The sequence below is a fragment of the Caretta caretta genome, chromosome 24 (genome assembly GCF_965140235.1).
Source record: "Caretta caretta isolate rCarCar2 chromosome 24, rCarCar1.hap1, whole genome shotgun sequence".
NCBI classification, from domain to species: domain Eukaryota; kingdom Metazoa; phylum Chordata; order Testudines; family Cheloniidae; genus Caretta; species Caretta caretta.
The window spans coordinates 7,276,706-7,296,358 of record NC_134229.1 but is presented as its reverse complement, the minus strand read 5'-3'; the positions used below and the strand labels follow the sequence as shown (position 1 = coordinate 7,296,358).

The 19,653-nt window shown below is 46.6% G+C and overlaps 2 protein-coding genes across 3 annotated transcripts; both read right to left on the bottom strand.

Moving 5' to 3' along the window:
• Positions 1-1,253: 1,253 nt before the first annotated feature.
• LOC142069960 (immunoglobulin kappa light chain-like) lies at positions 1,254-6,354 on the bottom strand. 2 transcript variants are annotated; one of them, XM_075122805.1, is made up of 6 exons: positions 6,233-6,354; positions 5,661-5,993; positions 4,612-4,923; positions 3,892-4,014; positions 3,419-3,465; positions 1,254-2,543 (listed from the first exon to the last, which is right to left on the bottom strand). In XM_075122805.1, the coding sequence occupies exons 1-6, from the start codon at positions 6,273-6,275 to the stop codon at positions 2,448-2,450; spliced, it is 954 nt and encodes a 317-aa protein (XP_074978906.1). In that variant the 5' UTR covers positions 6,276-6,354; the 3' UTR covers positions 1,254-2,447. The 2 variants fall into 2 exon arrangements, with proteins under 2 accessions (XP_074978906.1, XP_074978907.1); XM_075122806.1 differs by lacking the exon at positions 3,892-4,014.
• Positions 6,355-9,105: 2,751 nt separating this feature from the next.
• On the bottom strand, positions 9,106-14,088 carry LOC142069959 (uncharacterized). The gene is made up of 6 exons (XM_075122804.1): positions 14,002-14,088; positions 13,383-13,712; positions 12,522-12,833; positions 11,740-11,862; positions 11,271-11,317; positions 9,106-10,395 (listed from the first exon to the last, which is right to left on the bottom strand). Exons 1-6 carry the CDS (start codon positions 14,057-14,059, stop codon positions 10,300-10,302), a joined length of 966 nt encoding a protein of 321 aa, XP_074978905.1. The 5' UTR covers positions 14,060-14,088; the 3' UTR covers positions 9,106-10,299.
• Between the last annotated feature and the right edge of the window lie 5,565 nt (positions 14,089-19,653).

The following is a 19,653-nucleotide window of genomic DNA, read 5'->3' as shown; positions in this document are numbered from 1 at the left end:
CTTGACTTTGCAGAGTGTTTTGTCTGCCCAGAACATCACAGTCAGTGCATCAGCACCTTGCAGGATTGGGCTTTTACACTGTGTATAGAAATCTCTTCATGCACGGTGGGGGTGGAGCGGGGCAGCTTCTTTGACAGCCCCACAGCAGCCCTGCGCAGTGCCTTAGGGCAGGAAGTGGAAAGGTGCAATGTAGCCAACTGCAGCTACACGAGCAATTTTACATGAATGTAATTACCAGGGCTGGGCAGAAAATGGATTTCCCACCCCACACAAATTTTCAAGATACTGAAAACTTTTCCTCTCACTAACTAGGATAGAATAATCAAAATCTCAAAAATTTTCCTGGAACCAAAAATCATCATCGGTTTGGATGAAAGGAAGCATTTTGTTTTAAGAATTTTGAAATGTTTCCTTTCAATTTTCACCATATGAAATTTTGACCAGGTTACATTTTATTGAATCAGTAACTAGCTTAAACTTCTAAGCATGGTGTCATTTTGAACTGGAGAACCAGAATGGTTCATTTTTCAATTCTGAAACTTTTTGTGAAGTCAAAACATTCATCAAAGCTGACCCTTTTCCCATGGGAAAAAAAATCTCCATTTCAACAAATAGGAGTTTTCTGAGAAAGAAATGGTCCCTCTAAAGACCTGACCATCTCTCGTAATAACCTAAATGGGAAGTTGGCCAAGGAACCAGAGCCAGCTGCTCTCATCTTGCTGAAAGCATCCTCAGTGACTTCAAGTCACCATTCATTCAAGTCCTCAATATGAAGGCTCATTGGGAATCAGGGCCCTCCTGCAGCCCTGTTAGGTTCAGTCCTCAGAGTAACCGGAAATCAGATTCAGGCCCTTAGCCATTCATTTTTTATCGGCACTCAGAGAATCATAGACATGTCAGGCTGTAGGGGAAGTTGACAAGTCATCAAGGTCCTGCCTCAGCACAGGGGTCTGGACAAGTAAAGCTAGGCCATGCCTGACAGGTGTTTGTTCAACCTGTTCTTTAAAACCGCCAGTGATGGGGATTCCACAACCTCCCTTGGAAGCCAGTTCCAGAGCTGAACTCCCCTGAGAGTTAGAAAGTTTTTCCTACCATTTAACCTAAATCTCCCTTGCGGCAGATTAAGCCCACAACTTGTCCTGCCTTTAGTGGAAATGATCACCATCCACCATATTTTGAAGGTGTGCGTGCAAGACATTCCGTTTCAGAGGAGCAGCCGTGTTAGTCTGTATTCGCCAAAAGAACAGGAGGACTTGTGTCACATTAGAGACTAACCAGTTTATTTAGGCATAAGCTTTCGTGAGCTACAGCTCACTGCATCGGTTCTGTGTAACACATTGGCTGTAGCATCCACCAAAAGAAACGCAGATGCTAAGTTAGATAGAAAGGGCCAGATTCTGCTCTCAGAGACACCGGAATGAATTTGGAGTAACTCCAGTGACTGCAACAGAGCTCCTACAGATTTACACTGCTGTAAACCAGAGCAGAATTGGGCCCAAAGAATTTAAGAGGTCACCGTTCTTATTACACAATAAAGTGAGATTGATGCATTGAACAGGTAAAAGAGGCAAAACAAACATCACTAGTGGGGTTGCCGTCTGTTTTTAATGAGTGACAGTTCGAATGACAGCTTGAACAACAAGTTGTGATGTAAACAGGCAGCGTGTGCAGGCTCAGGGCCTAGGAGAGCTCCAGTCACCGATAACGTGTTGTTCTCATTAGATGGCGCAGAGGGGCTGGCCCATGGGGCTCTGTGAATCTCGCCCATGGGGGAAAGCAGCAGCCTGCAGAGGAAGCACTGGAGTAGCAGCTCCCGCAGTGGCCTGGGAAGAGATTCTCATCCCTCCCAGCTGCTCCCGCATCCATCCTTCCCCTTCCCAATCCCACGGCACGTCCATGTAACCTTACTGCAAAGGGAGCATGCGCCTGCTGAGGATCAGGGGAGTTGGGAGCTGTGGCGTAGACAGGGGTTGCACGTCCCCTCTGCCGGCTTCTGCCATCTGGCCTCACTCTTTGTGCAGGGAAGCTGCAGCCGTTCAGTTGTGTCCATGTCCCTCTGCAGAGAGAGGGAGGATGATGATGATGATGATTGTATTACCATAGCACCCAGGAGCCCCAGTTATGGACCAGAGCCTCTCTGTGCTAGACGTTGCACAAAACATAAGACAAAGAGACACTCCCTGCCCCAAAGAGCTTCCAATCTAATACACAAGTGATGTGTAAAGTCATCCACACCATGATGCCTTTATACCCCAAAAGGAGATTTCCCACCTGATGAGGCTGGACCCTGTGGGGATCTTCTGAGCTTTTTATTCTAAACAGAGAAGTGGAAAAAATACAAAAAGAAAGGAGACAGAGACAAACAGAGGCTTCTTCCAGCTGCTATGTCCAATCAGCAGAGAACCAGCCATCAGTTCCCACGTGTGGATTTCCCTGCGCTTGACAGTTCAGGGTTTTACACGTTTCCCTCTGGCCGGTCGCTGCAACGTGCTCCCGTTGCGATTCCGTGAATCAAAATCCAGATGAGCGTATAAGATTCCACCCTGTTTGGCAAGAGTTAGAAAAATTAGCCACCGCCTTGCAAAATGAAGGAGGTGATCAGACAGAGCTGAGATCAAGCTTGACATAACTGAACATACAAGCGAGTTTAGCCTTGTGGAAAATTCCCTCTTATCTTGGATTCTCCTGCTTGTCCTCTAAATTGTGTGTGTACAAAACCATCACTGGATTCTGTCTTTAAGAACTCACCTGCTGATCATATTTTGCCAGATCCAAACCCCATATAAATGGACAGTCTCCTATTGAAGTCAGGGAGCTTTGGATCAGGCCCACAGCACCTTGCACTGGAAAATCTTCATGCACCTAACAAATATAATTTCTTATCGCTCTTTATCTTTAAAATGTCAAAAATGTTCCCAGCTGCACACAAAAACCCTGTAAAGAGTATGGTCAGTAACAATAGAACATTAAAGTTCTCATCATTCTTGCGCAGTTAATCTTCTTATCCATTTTTTGCACATGGGGAAACTGAGTCACAGAGCAGTAAGTGACTTGCCCACTATCCCACAGTAAACTGGTACCAGAGGTCGCATTAAAGCTCCTTGCTCCCCTTCTGCTACTCCAACAGCTAGATCTCACATTCACCTTCGCTTCAAGATCAATCTGTTTAAGTATGAAATCTATGAAGTTGGACTGAGGGACTAGAAATGGCTGAGAGAAACTGACACTCTGAGTACATGTTCTTGACCTGAAGAGGGGCTCTGTGTAAGCTCGAAAGCGTGTCTTCCTCACCAAAGAGTAGTTGGTCCAATAAAAGTTATTACTTCACCCACCTTGTCTCTCTAATATGGGACCAACACGGCTACAACAAACACTGCACACGTTGATTTAGATAGAAACAGTCTGTAAAGAGCCGTACCTGGGGCTCCTCGGAAGCTGGGGGTGCTGAGACCCTGGGCTGGAATCCTGGAACAAACAAAGACAACAGTCAAAGTTCCTCTTCCACGGTCACCCCCCAGCTGCAGTTACTGACTAATGGTGCATCCGAGCTCTGGGTGCGCAGGGCACCTCCATGATGGCACATGGAGAGGGGATCGTCAGACAGGCTAGTGCTCTTTGTGAACTACACACCAGGTGCCTGGGCCAGGGGCAGTAGAAGCCTTTCCACATCGCTCCCTTTGTCACGGAGAACAAAGCCGTTCTCCCGACACAGGACATTCAAGTTTCAGAAAACAAACATTCGGAGATCAGTGCCGGCAGTTGTGACATTTGCAGCGTATTCGTGTGTTGGACGGGACAGTTGCAGTCCCCAGTAGCAAGCAGGGGAGCAGGATTTCTCCCTAAGGGAGATGGTCTGGTCTGAGCTGGGCTGGGCTGGGCTGTGTTTATTACCTAGCGTGGAAGGGCAGAGGGTCCAGACGAGGCTCAGAGACACCACCAGCAGTAGCAGACCAGCTCCAGCCGCAAGGGGCACAATGTAAAGTGAGCACTCCCTGGCAGGGGCTGTGGAGGAAGCTAAAATCCAGACACAAGTAAGTGGCTGACTTGAGCCAAGAGGGTCGTGATGCCACCACATCCAGCTCTCCCCTCCTGATCCGCATTTCACCACAGGCCTTAACCCCTAAGGAGAGAGGCGACAGGAGCCTTCAGCACCTTTCACCCTCTGTGTTGCCCCTTTCCCTTAGGCAAATTCTTTCCCCTGTAATCAGAATCTTCTCTGGACCTTTTGCCATCTACAAAATCCTCACTCTAGGTCTCTCCTCACCTCATCGCCTCCCCATCACTTTGCATATCTCACTGGAAGACATCTCTCTTCTCAAATGCCTCTGAATTCCCCTTTACTCCTGGTATTTATTATTACTTAACTCTTTACAGTGCTTTATATGGACAGTCTGGGTGAAAGCCCCCTTAGAGATCAGAGCTACATTGTCTTGTGATCCCTGTAATGTCTCACGTGACTTTTCCCCAAATTCTCTAGAGAAATTCTAACTAAGACATAGAATATTCCAGCTTTCTGTGATGGAAAGTTACGTAGAAGGAGCTCTGACTGTGGCCACTTCACCCCTATTTCACATCTGAGTCTCCCTTGGTCTCAAATATAGTATCACTCACCTGCAGAATATCTGGTACTTTTCTTCACACTGTTGCCGGAAGAGTTGAATTTGACTTCACAGGTGAAATTCTTCCCACTGGTCCAGGTGTCCATGGGGACGCTGATGTGATTTATGAGGGTTAAAGATCCATCCTTTGCTTTCAGTGAGTGTGTCAGCCCCTGTTCCTGCAGCTCCCCAGAAACGCTCCAGGAAACATGGACCAGGCTGGACACTCCATGGATCACACAAGCCAGATTCGCTGCCCCAGTGACTTGACTGCCATGTGGAAATGGGACCAGAAGCATCACCCAGCTGTTCTTGGTATAACTGTCTGAGCAGAAGAAGGTGGAGAATTTAGTGAGCTGCAGTCTGATTAAAGATGTTAGTCTTTCACTAGGACTTCTCTCACTTCTTGGTGAGAGAGATAAGCTTTTGAGCTTACACAGAGCTCTTCTTCAGGTCTGGGAATTTACTCAGAGCTCCTTGCCAGCTCGAAAGCTTGTCTCTCTCACCAACAGAAGCTGGTCCCATAAAAGCTATTACCTCACCCACCTTGTGTCTCTAATACCCTGAAACCAACACAGCTACAACAATCACTGAGACATTAATTCAAAGAAACACATCTATTAAAGAAGGAAATAGTAAATCACCACACTACCGCTAACTAGATTGTAGAGCAATACGTATCTGCACTAGCCAGGAGGAAAATTGTGTGCAAATTTTAAATTTTTTATAAACATTTCATTAACTCAACATATAGTTTCATGTAGTCGAGGCTCTTAGGTTAGAAATATTCCCTACCTGGGTGCCCTGAACAGTCAGAGAAACGTCAATAGTTTATTTTTGGCACTTTCAAGTTTTAACATTTTTACTTATAAAATGTATGTGTATTATATCCCCTCTGTACCCATAGTATTTCATGTTTAGCTGAACTGTTTGCATTAAAGCATTCTTTCCTTTGAACCATTCATCAATAGCTATGGTATCTTGTTTCATTTTAATAGGAACATGAAATATGGGTTGTTAATCAATTATTAGTCTCCTTAAACAAGTTATGTGGTTCCTTACCTCCAACAATCAGCGAGGATCCATTCCCGAAGATCAGGTAGCTGCTGTATTTATATGCACAGTAGTAAATACCAGACTCCGTCTTTTGGATGGTGCTGATTTCCAGTGTAGAGCTGTGTCTTTCATGTTTGCAAGCAAATTTACTTACATTTTGGTCATCAAAACAGTGCTTAATGCAGGTGGGTTTTTCACCTTCTCTTCTCAAATACCAAAACACCTTCCATCCTCCTCCTTTCAAGTCTTTTGTGGAAGAACAGTGGATCTTGGCGGTGTCATTAACTTCAACAAACTGGATCCGCTGAGTCTGGTGCAGAAATAACTGCACTCCCAGCACTGGAGAAATAAAATATTGTTATAGTCAGTTTCCATCAGGTCTCCAACTGCCACAGATGGAATGGATAGCTCAGCACTAGAATTTATTTAATCTGATAACATCTGTGCTCTGCAGCCTAAATGCTAAAATAACCTGCTATTAAAATGCAGCTAAAGCTTGAAAACATATCATAGTCAACACTGGTGTCCTACTGGAGAGGCTGTTCTCTCAATTCCAAAGCTTAATGCAGAAGTTTTACCTAAGGAAGATAAAACCAGATACTCGGCAAAGATCATTTTCATTAAACAAGTAGAACAAAATCCTGACACACTGGCCCAAAGGCTGATGCCCAGTGCACTGATGCAGTGACTGGGTACAGTGTCTTGATTATGTCCAGTGAGGAACGCCTCCAAGGAGGATGTGCTGTGGTGATAGATATTATAAGGGTGGGTTAAAGAGGCTACAGCATATCTTGTAGAATTTCTCTGCATTGCAGTGGCTCAGGGGTGTACTATGATAATTGAGAATAAATTTAAACATCCAGAATATGGATGATCTATAGAAACAAATCCCCATGACTTCAGAGCACAAGTCCCTTTGACTTTCAAAGGAGAATGCTCCTAAATCACTAAGGTCTTCTGAGACTCCCAACGTAAGTCTCTGCCCAGTCTTCCATGTTTGGTTTAAGGTATCATCTTTCTGGGTGGTACAACACAGATATGTAATGATTGTTTGGCATCTTGTCTTGGAGGACTTTAATTGTACCTTAAATAATCACACTGAAAGCTCTGACATTTGAGAAAGAAGACAACGTGGAATGCAATTTTCAAGAATACAAGTCCCATTCTCAACAGTGACTTAGGGCCAGATGGTCAAAAGTATTTCAGTGCCTATAAAGCAGAGAGGTGTCTCGCGGGATTTTCAAACATGGCTAGGTGGGTTAGGAGCCTCACTCCTACTGAAGTCAATGGAAGTTAAGAGCCTCTGCTTGGATCTATCAATAAACTGGCTAAAACCAAACTGAACGGGGCTGGTTAAAAAGCTGCGTCTGGCTGCACAAAAAGGAAAGTGCATCTATCAGTGACCCTTCTGAAACAGCTGACAATAGAGGGCAACATGGGCTAGCGAATAGAGCCATTGGCTCAGAAAAGACCAGATTCCCTCGGTTACTTGTCCACGTCTCCTTAGACCCTACTCCATTTTCTGAGACTGGACTGACTGGCTGCAGCTCCCCTGGCAAAGTGGGGATCGATCTGTTACAACCCCCTTCCAGGCAACACTCTAATGCTGGGGACCATCTACCTTCTTCCTGCCTTCCCTTTCACTCCCTCCCTCCCATGGTTGTGGTGTGACCCGGGCTAAATCCTGCAGTCCCTGACTGAGGCAATGTTACGTGGAAGCAGGAGTTTGGCCTGACGAAGGACGACTGGACTGGCCAAGATTCTGCCTGATTTCTAGCCCAAGGGCATTACTCACAGTTACACAGCTTCTCCTTTGCCCCAGTGGAACGAGGAGTTTAGAGGAGCAGAAATTACAATGACACCCACTTAAAGGCCCCTGTACGTTACCATGGTGGAAAAGGGTTTAATGCAGATGAGAATCAGGTCCCCAGGCTTGCTGTTAAGGGGCTGAATGTTGTCAGTGGCAATACAGATGAGACCATAGAAATCATAACGTTATTCAAGCACAGTGGCTGCCCAGCAAAATCCCTTATAAAAGAAAGCGCCTGTTATAAACCTCCCAGGAACACTGATTGACACCAGCACAATGCTTTACTTATTGCTCGAGGGATCCCAACAAAATGCTTTACAATGTAAATTGCTTTAAGAAACTGGACTTAGGCACTGAACCTAAAAGCAGCCGAGCACCCACCATTCCCCTTGACTTTGCAGAGTGTTGTGTCTGCCCAGCACATCACAGTCAATGCATCAGCACCATGCAGGATTGGGCTTTTACACTGTGTATAGAAATCTCTTCATGCACGGTGGGGGTGGAGCGGGGCAGCTGTTTGACAGCCCCACAGCAGCCCTGCGCAGTGCCTTAGGGCAGGAAGTGGAAAGGTGCAATGTAGCCAACTGCAGCTACACGAGCAATTTTACATGAATGTAATTACCAGGGCTGGGCAGAAAATGGATTTCCCACCCCACACAAATTTTCAAGATACTGAAAACTTTTCCTCTCACTAACTAGGATAGAATAATCAAAATCTCAAAAATTTTCCTGGAACCAAAAATCATCATCGGTTTGGATGAAAGGAAGCGTTTTGTTTTAAGAATTTTGAAATGTTTCCTTTCAATATTCACCATATGAAATTTTGACCAGGTTACATTTTATTTAATCAGTAACTAGCTTAAACTTCTAAGCATGGCGTCATTTTGAACTGGAGAACCAGAATGGTTCATTTTTCAATTCTGAAACTTTTTGTGAAGTCAAAACATTCATCAAAGCTGACCCTTTTCCCATGGGAAAAAAAAATCTCCATTTCAACAAATAGGAGTTTTCTGAGAAAGAAATGGTCCCTCTAAAGACCTGACCATCTCTCGTAATAACCTAAATGGGAAGTTGGCCAAGGAACCAGAGCCAGCTGCTCTCATCTTGCTGAAAGCATCCTCAGTGACTTCAAGTCACCATTCATTCAAGTCCTCAATATGAAGGCTCATTGGGAATCAGGGCCCTCCTGCAGCCCTGTTAGGTTCAGTCCTCAGAGTAACCGGAAATCAGATTCAGGCCCTTAGCCATTCATTTTTTATCGGCACTCAGAGAATCATAGACATGTCAGGCTGTAGGGGAAGTTGACAAGTCATCAAGGTCCTGCCTCAGCACAGGGGTCTGGACAAGTAAAGCTAGGCCATGCCTGACAGGTGTTTGTTCAACCTGTTCTTTAAAACCGCCAGTGATGGGGATTCCACAACCTCCCTTGGAAGCCAGTTCCAGAGCTGAACTCCCCTGAGAGTTAGAAAGTTTTTCCTACCATTTAACCTAAATCTCCCTTGCGGCAGATTAAGCCCACAACTTGTCCTGCCTTTAGTGGAAATGATCACCATCCACCATATTTTGAAGGTGTGCGTGCAAGACATTCCGTTTCAGAGGAGCAGCCGTGTTAGTCTGTATTCGCCAAAAGAACAGGAGGACTTGTGTCACATTAGAGACTAACCAGTTTATTTAGGCATAAGCTTTCGTGAGCTACAGCTCACTGCATCGGTTCTGTGTAACACATTGGCTGTAGCATCCACCAAAAGAAACGCAGATGCTAAGTTAGATAGAAAGGGCCAGATTCTGCTCTCAGAGACACCGGAATGAATTTGGAGTAACTCCAGTGACTGCAACAGAGCTCCTACAGATTTACACTGCTGTAAACCAGAGCAGAATTGGGCCCAAAGAATTTAAGAGGTCACCGTTCTTATTACACAATAAAGTGAGATTGATGCATTGAACAGGTAAAAGAGGCAAAACAAACATCACTAGTGGGGTTGCCGTCTGTTTTTAATGAGTGACAGTTCGAATGACAGCTTGAACAACAAGTTGTGATGTAAACAGGCAGCGTGTGCAGGCTCAGGGCCTAGGAGAGCTCCAGTCACCGATAACGTGTTGTTCTCATTAGATGGCGCAGAGGGGCTGGCCCATGGGGCTCTGTGAATCTCGCCCATGGGGGAAAGCAGCAGCCTGCAGAGGAAGCACTGGAGTAGCAGCTCCCGCAGTGGCCTGGGAAGAGATTCTCATCCCTCCCAGCTGCTCCCGCATCCATCCTTCCCCTTCCCAATCCCACGGCACGTCCATGTAACCTTACTGCAAAGGGAGCATGCGCCTGCTGAGGATCAGGGGAGTTGGGAGCTGTGGCGTAGACAGGGGTTGCACGTCCCCTCTGCCGGCTTCTGCCATCTGGCCTCACTCTTTGTGCAGGGAAGCTGCAGCCGTTCAGCTGTGTCCATGTCCCTCTGCAGAGAGAGGGAGGATGATGATGATGATGATTGTATTACCATAGCACCCAGGAGCCCCAGTTATGGACCAGAGCCTCTCTGTGCTAGACGTTGCACAAAACATAAGACAAAGAGACACTCCCTGCCCCAAAGAGCTTCCAATCTAATACACAAGTGATGTGTAAAGTCATCCACACCATGATGCCTTTATACCCCAAAAGGAGATTTCCCACCTGATGAGGCTGGACCCTGTGGGGATCTTCTGAGCTTTTTATTCTAAACAGAGAAGTGGAAAAAATACAAAAAGAAAGGAGACAGAGACAAACAGAGGCTTCTTCCAGCTGCTATGTCCAATCAGCAGAGAACCAGCCATCAGTTCCCACGTGTGGATTTCCCTGCGCTTGACAGTTCAGGGTTTTACACGTTTCCCTCTGGCCGGTCGCTGCAACGTGTTCCCGTTGCGATTCCGTGAATCAAAATCCAGATGAGCGTATAAGATTCCACCCTGTTTGGCAAGAGTTAGAAAAATTAGCCACCGCCTTGCAAAATGAAGGAGGTGATCAGACAGAGCTGAGATCAAGCTTGACATAACTGAACATACAAGCGAGTTTAGCCTTGTGGAAAATTCCCTCTTATCTTGGATTCTCCTGCTTGTCCTCTAAATTGTGTGTGTACAAAACCATCACTGGATTCTGTCTTTAAGAACTCACCTGCTGATCATATTTTGCCAGATCCAAACCCCATATAAATGGACAGTCTCCTATTGAAGTCAGGGAGCTTTGGATCAGGCCCACAGCACCTTGCACTGGAAAATCTTCATGCACCTAACAAATATAATTTCTTATCGCTCTTTATCTTTAAAATGTCAAAAATGTTCCCAGCTGCACACAAAAACCCTGTAAAGAGTATGGTCAGTAACAATAGAACATTAAAGTTCTCATCATTCTTGCGCAGTTAATCTTCTTATCCATTTTTTGCACATGGGGAAACTGAGTCACAGAGCAGTAAGTGACTTGCCCACTATCCCACAGTAAACTGGTACCAGAGGTAGCATTAAAGCTCCTTGCTCCCCTTCTGCTACTCCAACAGCTAGATCTCACATTCACCTTCGCTTCAAGATCAATCTGTTTAAGTATGAAATCTATGAAGTTGGACTGAGGGACTAGAAATGGCTGAGAGAAACTGACACTCTGAGTACATGTTCTTGACCTGAAGAGGGGCTCTGTGTAAGCTCGAAAGCGTGTCTTCCTCACCAAAGAGTAGTTGGTCCAATAAAAGTTATTACTTCACCCACCTTGTCTCTCTAATATGGGACCAACACGGCTACAACAAACACTGCACACGTTGATTTAGACAGAGACAGTTTGCAAAGAGCCGTACCTGGGGCTCCTCGGAAGCTGGGGGTGCTGAGACCCTGGGCTGGAATCCTGGAACAAACAAAGACAACAGTCAAAGTTCCTCTTCCACGGTCACTCCCCCAGCTGTAGTTACTGACTAATGGTGCATCCGAGCTGTGGGTGCGCAGGGCATCTCCATGATGGCACATGGAGAGGGGATCGTCAGACAGGCTAGTGCTCTTTGTGAACTACACACCAGGTGCCTGGGCCAGGGGCAGTAGAAGCCTTTCCACATCGCTCCCTTTGTCACGGAGAACAAAGCCGTTCTCCCGACACAGGACATTCAAGTTTCAGAAAACAAACATTCGGAGATCAGTGCCGGCAGTTGTGACATTTGCAGCGTATTCGTGTGTTGGACGGGACAGTTGCAGTCCCCAGTAGCAAGCAGGGGAGCAGGATTTCTCCCTAAGGGAGTTGGTCTGAGCTGGGCTGGGCTGGGCTGTGTTTATTACCTAGCGTGGAAGGGCAGAGGGTCCAGACGAGGCTCAGAGACACCACCAGCAGCAGCAGACCAGCTCCAGCCGCAAGGGGCACAATGTAAAGTGAGCACTCCCTGGCAGGGGCTGTGGAGGAAGCTAAAAACCAGACACAAGTAAGTGGCTGACTTGAGCCAAGAGGGTCGTGATGCCACCACATCCAGCTCTCCCCTCCTGATCCGCATTTCACCACAGGCCTTAACCCCTAAGGAGAGAGGATACAGGAGCCTTCAGCATCTTTCAGCCTTTTTCTGTTGTGCCCCTTTCATTAGGCTGATGATTTCTCCTGTAATCAGAATAGTCTCTGCACCTTCTCCCGTCTACAAAATCCTCCCTGTAGGTCTCTCCTCACCTCATCGCCTCTCCACATCTCACCAGGAAACAGCTCTCTGCACCTGCAAGTGCCTCTGTTCCCTTCTCCCTCTGACACTAGTCATCGTTTAACTCTGTAAGGTGCTTTACAGGTACTGTTGGCGTGACATTTTCTATTGAAAATCACTGTCTGTGAGCAGTGCAATTCCCCTTTCCTCCTTTCCCAAAGTTCTCTGCAGATCTGCCTGCTCCTACATATTACCCAATAGGTCACAACTTTCTCTAATTATAAATTACTTTAAGTAGCTCTGACCATGGACACTTTGCATTTCTAATTACCAACATAATCAGCATAGCGTCTTGGAGTCCCAGTCATGGACCAGGCCCTCACTGGGCTATTGATCTGACTCCCCTCTACTCCCAGAAGCTAATATAAAATCACTCACCTTGAATATACCTGGCAATTTTCTTAACACTCTTGCCAGAAGAGTTGAATTTAACATCGCAGGTGAAAATCTTCCCACTGGTCCAGGTGTCCACCGGGACGCTAATGTGATTTATGAACAGGAAGGATCCATCCTTGGCTTTCAGTGAACGCATCAGACCCTGTTCCTGTAGATCCCCAGAAATACTCCAGGAAATTTGGACTAGGTTGGAAACTCCATGGACTACGCAAGCCAGATCAGCCGTCCCGGGGGAGAGGAGGCCGTGGGGAGATGGAGCCAGAGTCAGCACCCAACTGCTGCTGGTGTAACTGTCTGAGCAGGATAAAGCACAGAGCTCAGTGTGATGCTCAGCTGAGCAGCAGTTTGATTCAGGGGGTTAATCGTACAAGATGAAAGTAGCTCAAAGGATAAATGTGTTGTACAATAGGAAAATATGAAGAATCTGACAAATCAAATGATATCCAGCCCAAACTAAACACATATTTGCACTTAAAAGTATGGAAACTCTGTGGTATCTTAGAAACTGATGCAGTCCTAAGAACATTTCCCAATTTCAAAGTATTGTTTCATTCCAATATGGCTCATAGGTTAAAAATATTCCCAGCATGTGCCCTGAAGACAGAAAATCTTCAAGAGTTTATTTTCCACTAATTTCATATTTTTAATTGTGGAAAATACATTTTTTCTGTTCTTTCAGCATCTAATGTTTATTTGCTCCTTTTTGGTTTCACACAGTCTGGCTTCTAACAATTCAGTCTTTGATAAACAATCACACCAGCTTTTAACATTTTAACGTGCACATGAACTATGTCAGCATTGTCATTCCATTTCTTTTCTAATCATCCAGTTCTGTTTCCTTACCTCCAACAATCAGGGTGGATCCGTTGTCAAAAGTCAAGGTGATGTATGAATTGGTACAGTAATAAACCCCCGAGTCATTCCGTTGGGCATTGTAGATGGCCAGTGTCAAGTTGTGTCCTTCCAATATGCAAGCAACTTTACTTGCATTTTGATTATCTGAGCATCCCTTAATTAACATGGGGGCCTCACCTTCCCGTCTCCTGTACCACCGAGCTGTTATACCTCCTGCTAAAAATTGTTTTTTGGAAGAGCACTGGATCTTCGCTGTATCATTAATGTTCACAAACAGGAACGACTGAAGTTGGTGCAAAAATAACTGCACTTGTACCACTGTAGGAATAAAAGAGGGTGTGTTATTAGAGTCAATTTTCAGCAGATCATGATCTGCCCTCAATAAACTGGATAGATCAGAATAAAAACAAATGCAATCGAATGATATCAGTGCTCTGGCTGTAGAGCATTAGAAACTATACTAAAACTGTGCACAAGTGAATGAAGAGCATCTCAACTGCATCAGAACTGTCCGAAGCTACCCGATATCATGAAAGCCAATATCCTATTGAAAAGGCTCCTTTCTCAATTCCAAACTTTAACACAATGACTAATGCAAAAGCTTTACCCATGAAAGACAAAAGCAGATACTTGGCGAATCGCATGATTGTAATAAACAATATCATGAAAGATGAAATCTAAAAGCACCCGTCTGGTACGCTGCTCAAGTGGAAAAGGTCTAACATCCTGGTGACAAACGCACCCTGGGGGGATGTGCTGTGCTGATAGATGCTTTGAACAAGGTTTTGTTGTTGTTGTTGTTTTAAAGAACTCTTTGGGGACAAACTATTTCTTATCTGCATTTGAATCAAACATGGATCTATCGTTATGATTCGGAAAAATAAAATCACCACCAGGATGCGGCACCATGGAGAACATGCAAGAGATTGTATTAGACATGCTTCTGTGTTGAACTGAGACAGCTTGTACCAGGGCTTCCTGACGGGTCAGGCTATTGCATACAATGCTGGGTAAAGGTGTGATTGTGTAGACGGCACAGTACCTGCTGCCTATGGCAAAGGATTTTCCCAAGGGTTCAGCACTCACAACGGGCCAGCTTTTTTTAAGAGCCCAGCTCCCATTAGGCACCTAACTAACATGATTTTCAAGAGGCCTCTGCCACTCCCACTGGAACACGTACAGCTGGATACTCAAGAGATCAGCTGCCCAATAGGCACCCAATACACTGAGCACTTGTGAAAATCTAGCCCTTATGTCAGTTCCTGAGGTTACGTCTACACTTGGGGGAAAAAAACCAAAAAAAACCCCAACCCTCACAGCAGCGAGTCTCAGAGCCTGGGTCAAATGACTCAGGCTCAAGGGGCTTGTGCTATGGGGCTAAGAACAGCAGTGTAGACGTTCCCATTCGGGCTGGAGCCCTGGCTCTGAGACCCTCCCCCATCACTGGGTTTCATAGCCTGGGCTCCAGCCCAAGCGGGAATGTCCACACTGCTCCTTTTCGCCCCAGGACCCTGAGTCATTTGACCCGGGCTCTGAGATTCGCTGCCGTGGGGTGTTTCTGGCCGTGTGGACGTACCCTGATGGAGCCTCTACACTGCAGCTGGGAGGGAGGGGAGACAGACGCGCGCCAGCTGAACCCAGCCAGAGCTCGAAAAATAGCAGTGTGGCCACGGTGGCCTGGGCGAGCCACGCAAGGTCGGACCCCGGCGATCGGGCACAACTGTACTCAGGCCGGGAGCAGAGCCGCTGCACGAGCTGCCGCAGCTACACCCCTATTTATTAGTGCACCAGCTTGGGCAGCTCCGCTCCCAGCTGCCGTGTAGACGTGCCCTGAATAGGAGCCGGGCTCTTCTCAAAATGAGGCTCCACCCAGGGGTGACGAACTCTTGAGAAACCTGAGTGTGGCTCGCTTCAGAAATGAGACCAGGAAACCCCTGTGAGTGGATTTCCAGACTCCGGAACAGCTCAATCTTTGTCACCTGCCTCCGAACTCTGCAGTTTCTGACCCCGCATGTTTGCGCACCCCAAATTCCCATTGATTCGAGTGGAATAGTGCTGGGTGCACCAGGAACGCAGGGTTTGGCCTTGTCAGCCCACAGTCTGTGGGGCTGTAAGGGGCATCCTGGATGCACTGCAAACACTTCATGCAGCACAATACATCATGATTAACCCCCTGATTGGATTCAGAGTAGCAGCCGTGTTAGTCTGTATCCGCAAAAAGAAAAGGAGGACTTGTGGCACCTTAGAGACTAACCAATTCATTTGAGCATAAGCTTTCGTGAGCTACAGCTCACTTCATCGGATGCATGTGAGCAGTGATGAAGTGAGCTGTAGCTCACGAAAGCTTATGCTCAAATGAATTGGTTAGTCTCTAAGGTGCCACAAGTCCTCCTGTTCTTTTTCCCCTGATTGGAGTGGCTTTGGTACCTGTGCATTTTATTTGGCTCCTCATTTGTAACAACAATTCTGAGTTTATCATAAGCAGATCTCAAAGTATTTTACAAAGGAGGTCAGTATCATTAACCCCATTTTACAGACGGGGAAACTGAGGCAGGAAGTGACTTACTCAAGATCATGCAGTAGTAAAGCCAGGAATAGAACCCAGGTCTCAGGCCTGTGCGCTGCTATCCATTAGGCCACACTGCCTACTGGAGAATTCCTCACCGATATATTTTCTCAAAGTCTCTGGTTTGTGCCAAGAAATTGCATTTTTTTTCCACACTACTCAAAGGTAAATTGATTTTTGTGTTTACTTCATGGACTCTTCTGCTTCTCCTTTGCTCCAACCATTTCCTCTACAGATGAGCTGGGGGAGCAATTTCCACATCCTTGGTAACCGAAAGCTGGGAGAGAGAACTGAAAAAGCAAACAGCCCAAGCGCTTTGCTAGTGGAACAAACAGAACAAAGGTGTCAAAATGAATGGCTTGAAACTGACCACAAAAGCAAGTGCAACTATCCGAGCAGCCGGTTCTGAACCTTCTTTGAAATATTTGCTCCTGTGCAGCAATTCATGTCATTTCCTTGGTGGCTGTTTGTCTTGCAGCCTGTGGCTTTGTAAGATCGGGTTTAATTTGTTTGTGTAAAACATGCTGTAGAAACGAAACCAATGAAAATAATTACAGCCGCTTTCTCTTGGCTTTTAATAGACTTGTATTGGAGAAGATCCAGTGTAAGGTGAATTTGTACCCATGCAGTGTGACTGGAGGCAACAGTATTTAGGGCATAATTTTCCAATGTGCCTAAGGGTACGTCTGCACTGCGCGATAGACCCGGGTTTGCCTCAATGTGGCTAAATTTCTGTTACAATTATAGGGAGGGCTGCAAGGTTGTCAGGGACAATTGAAATAAATTTCACAGCAGAGGTGCAGGAAAACAATTATCTGTCACGGAAGGTAGGATGGCGGGGATCTGTTGGCGGGTGACAGAAAGTGAGCGCTCCCTGCACTTATCCTACAGCAGCGGCTCCTGGCTGGGGCAGGGCTGGGCTCAGCTCCCAGTTCCAGGCATTGCAACCTGACCCACGTGCTTGCTGCACCACTCAGATTTGGGGAGGGTCCACCCTTCAGTAGATTAGCATTGCAACTGAACGAAAGGGGTTTCAACTCACTCAGGAGCGGGGCCCAGCCCCACCCGGCCACGAGCCCACAGCTGCAAGGGTCTTGGACTTTACTCACATCCATAAATAGTGTGACCCCCATGAGCCCTCTGCCAAAATTGCAGCAGAATTAGTTATAGCTAAGACGATTTGCCTGGACCATAGGAACTTTGTATGGGATGATGCCAATGTACCTGTACCAGGCACATCTATGGCACCAGACCACCAGTTCATCAAAGCTCTTTTCACATCTCTGTGTACCTATTTATCCTGGTTTCAGAGGAACAGCCGTGTTAGTCTGTATTTGCAAAAAGAAAAGGAGTACTTGTGGCACCTTAGAGACTAACCAATTTATTTGAGCATGAGCTTTCGTGAGCTTTATCCTGATCACCCCGTTGTGAGGTACAAAGAATTATCCCCATTTCACAGCTGGGGAACTGAGACCCAGACTTGGGAAAACATATTCAAAAGCCCTTAAGTGACTTGGGAGGCAAAGTCCCACTTTCATCAGGGACTAAAGTACTTAAATCCCTTGAGAGTCGTTGGGAAGTGAATGACCAGCCCTAGGCCACACACGGAGCCTGGGGCAGAGCAGGGATTTGAACGGAGGGCCCCTGAGTGCCTAGTTAGCACCTTGACAACCGCACCCTCCTTCCTCTCTTCAAGCATGTGCTGAAGTCCCAGTGAACTAGTTAGACCAGGAGAGGTGTTTGCACCACATTCAACTTCCCCTGGAGCTAGGTCTCAATGAGACACGGGTCAGAACCTGACCTACATCCTGGTCCCTTAGTGCTGCTCCCGTGACACCAAGGGAGCAGGAACTGGTTGCACGTGCCATGGGTTGCCCTTGCAGCCAACAGCCTTTGGCATGTGGGATTTGGCCGGAGCATGTTGCACTCAGGTTCTCCCCACATGGCAGATGGCTCCTTGGGAGTTGTGACCTGCTGGTTCAGTTTAGAGCAGCCTCCACGCAGGGCCAGCTTATATATAGCATGAATATCAAAACAGGAGAGTGGGCTCAGCAGAGGATCTGGCCCTGATTTGCAGTAGGATTTTATTGAGGCTGAGGTTTGAAAGGGCAATTTGGACGCCCAGTTAATGTGAGCTTGGCAAAGACGATCTGCAGAGATGGCCATATTCCAGACTACGTGGGTGACAACTGGGTAGAGGAGATGGATTTGGAATCTCTTAGGGGGCATCTCACTTTGTTCTCTCTATAAAGCATTTTGCACATCATGCTAAGGAGCGTGTATTATGCACATATCTGAAAAAAAAAAAAGTGTCCTAAAAGTACATTTTGACCCAAATTTTCCCAAATGGGGTAACTCCACCACACTTTCATATTCCTGCCCCATCCATTCCTTACCCAATGGGCTCCACTCCCAGCCTTTTCCTTAAATCAGGGGTGGACAACCTGAGCCCGCGAAGGAGCCTGAATTTACCAAAGTACATTGCCAAAGAGCCACAGTCATATGTCAGCAGTTTCCCCATCAGCTCCTGTCCCCCACAGCCCCCAGTGCCTCCCGCCCACTGGCAGCCCCCCCAAACAGCACCTTCCCCTCCCTCCCCATGCCTCCTGCCCGCCACAATCAGCTGTTTCATAGTGTGCAGGAGGATAGGGGGAGGAGCAAGGGCATGGCAGGCTCTGGAGAAGGGGTAGGAGCCTTGGGGAAGGGGTGGACTGGGGTCAGGACCTGGGGCAGAGCCAGGGTTGAGCAGTGAGCACCCCCCTGGCACATTGGAAAATTGGAGCCTGTAGCTCCAGCCCCGGAGTTGGTGCCTAGATAAGGAGCTGCATGTTAACTTCTGAAGAGCCACATGCGGCTCCGGAGCCACAGGTTGGCCACCCCTGCCTTAAATCTATAGTAAAAGCGAAACACACAAGCCAAGTTGTATTTTTTGCTCATTTCCCCACTTCCAGGGTGCCCAGGGAACTTATTTGTTGGTTTCCTCCATCCTTTGCTAAAATCTTGGGGCAGACCTTGATCTCCATATGATATACCTCTTTGTGATTGTTATGCTTGTGACATAAAAAACATCAAATGCTCATGCTGAAAGTTTGTCACCTCACATTACTTTTATTCTTAGAATCCAGAACAACACACAGTAACCAAAAACAGAGAGAGACAAAGCAGGCTGCTCCCTAAGGCAGAGAGGCAAAATTCACCCACCTTTTTCCTAGGCTGACTCTTTCCAGACTGACATCTGCTAGGACCAGATTGTACACTTCCCTACAGGCTGCAAGCAGGACCAGGAAAATCCCCTGCAATTTAAAGGGATAAACCACAAGTTTAACAGTTTTCATACACCACTGTGTTATTGATGCTAATCCCATCTGACCTTATGCATCTCTGAAGCATAGACAATATTCCACCTGAATAGCAGTCAGAACAGGGTGTTGTTATGGGCATCCAGCTATAACACAGCAGATTGCACTAGACACACACCATGCTTTTACCCAGTCTGAGCTTGAATTTCTTCTCTAATAGATTTTAAAGGCAAAGGAATATTTTTCCCCAGGTTTGCCCCACTGCTTCTCAGAGCAGGTTTCAAATGGGGCTACCAATAACTCCTGACCCTCTTCTTTTGTCATGCATGTTGCCCCACTGATCTCTAAGAGGAAACAGAACATTTTCCTCTCCACGTGACAAAGTCTTTCATCA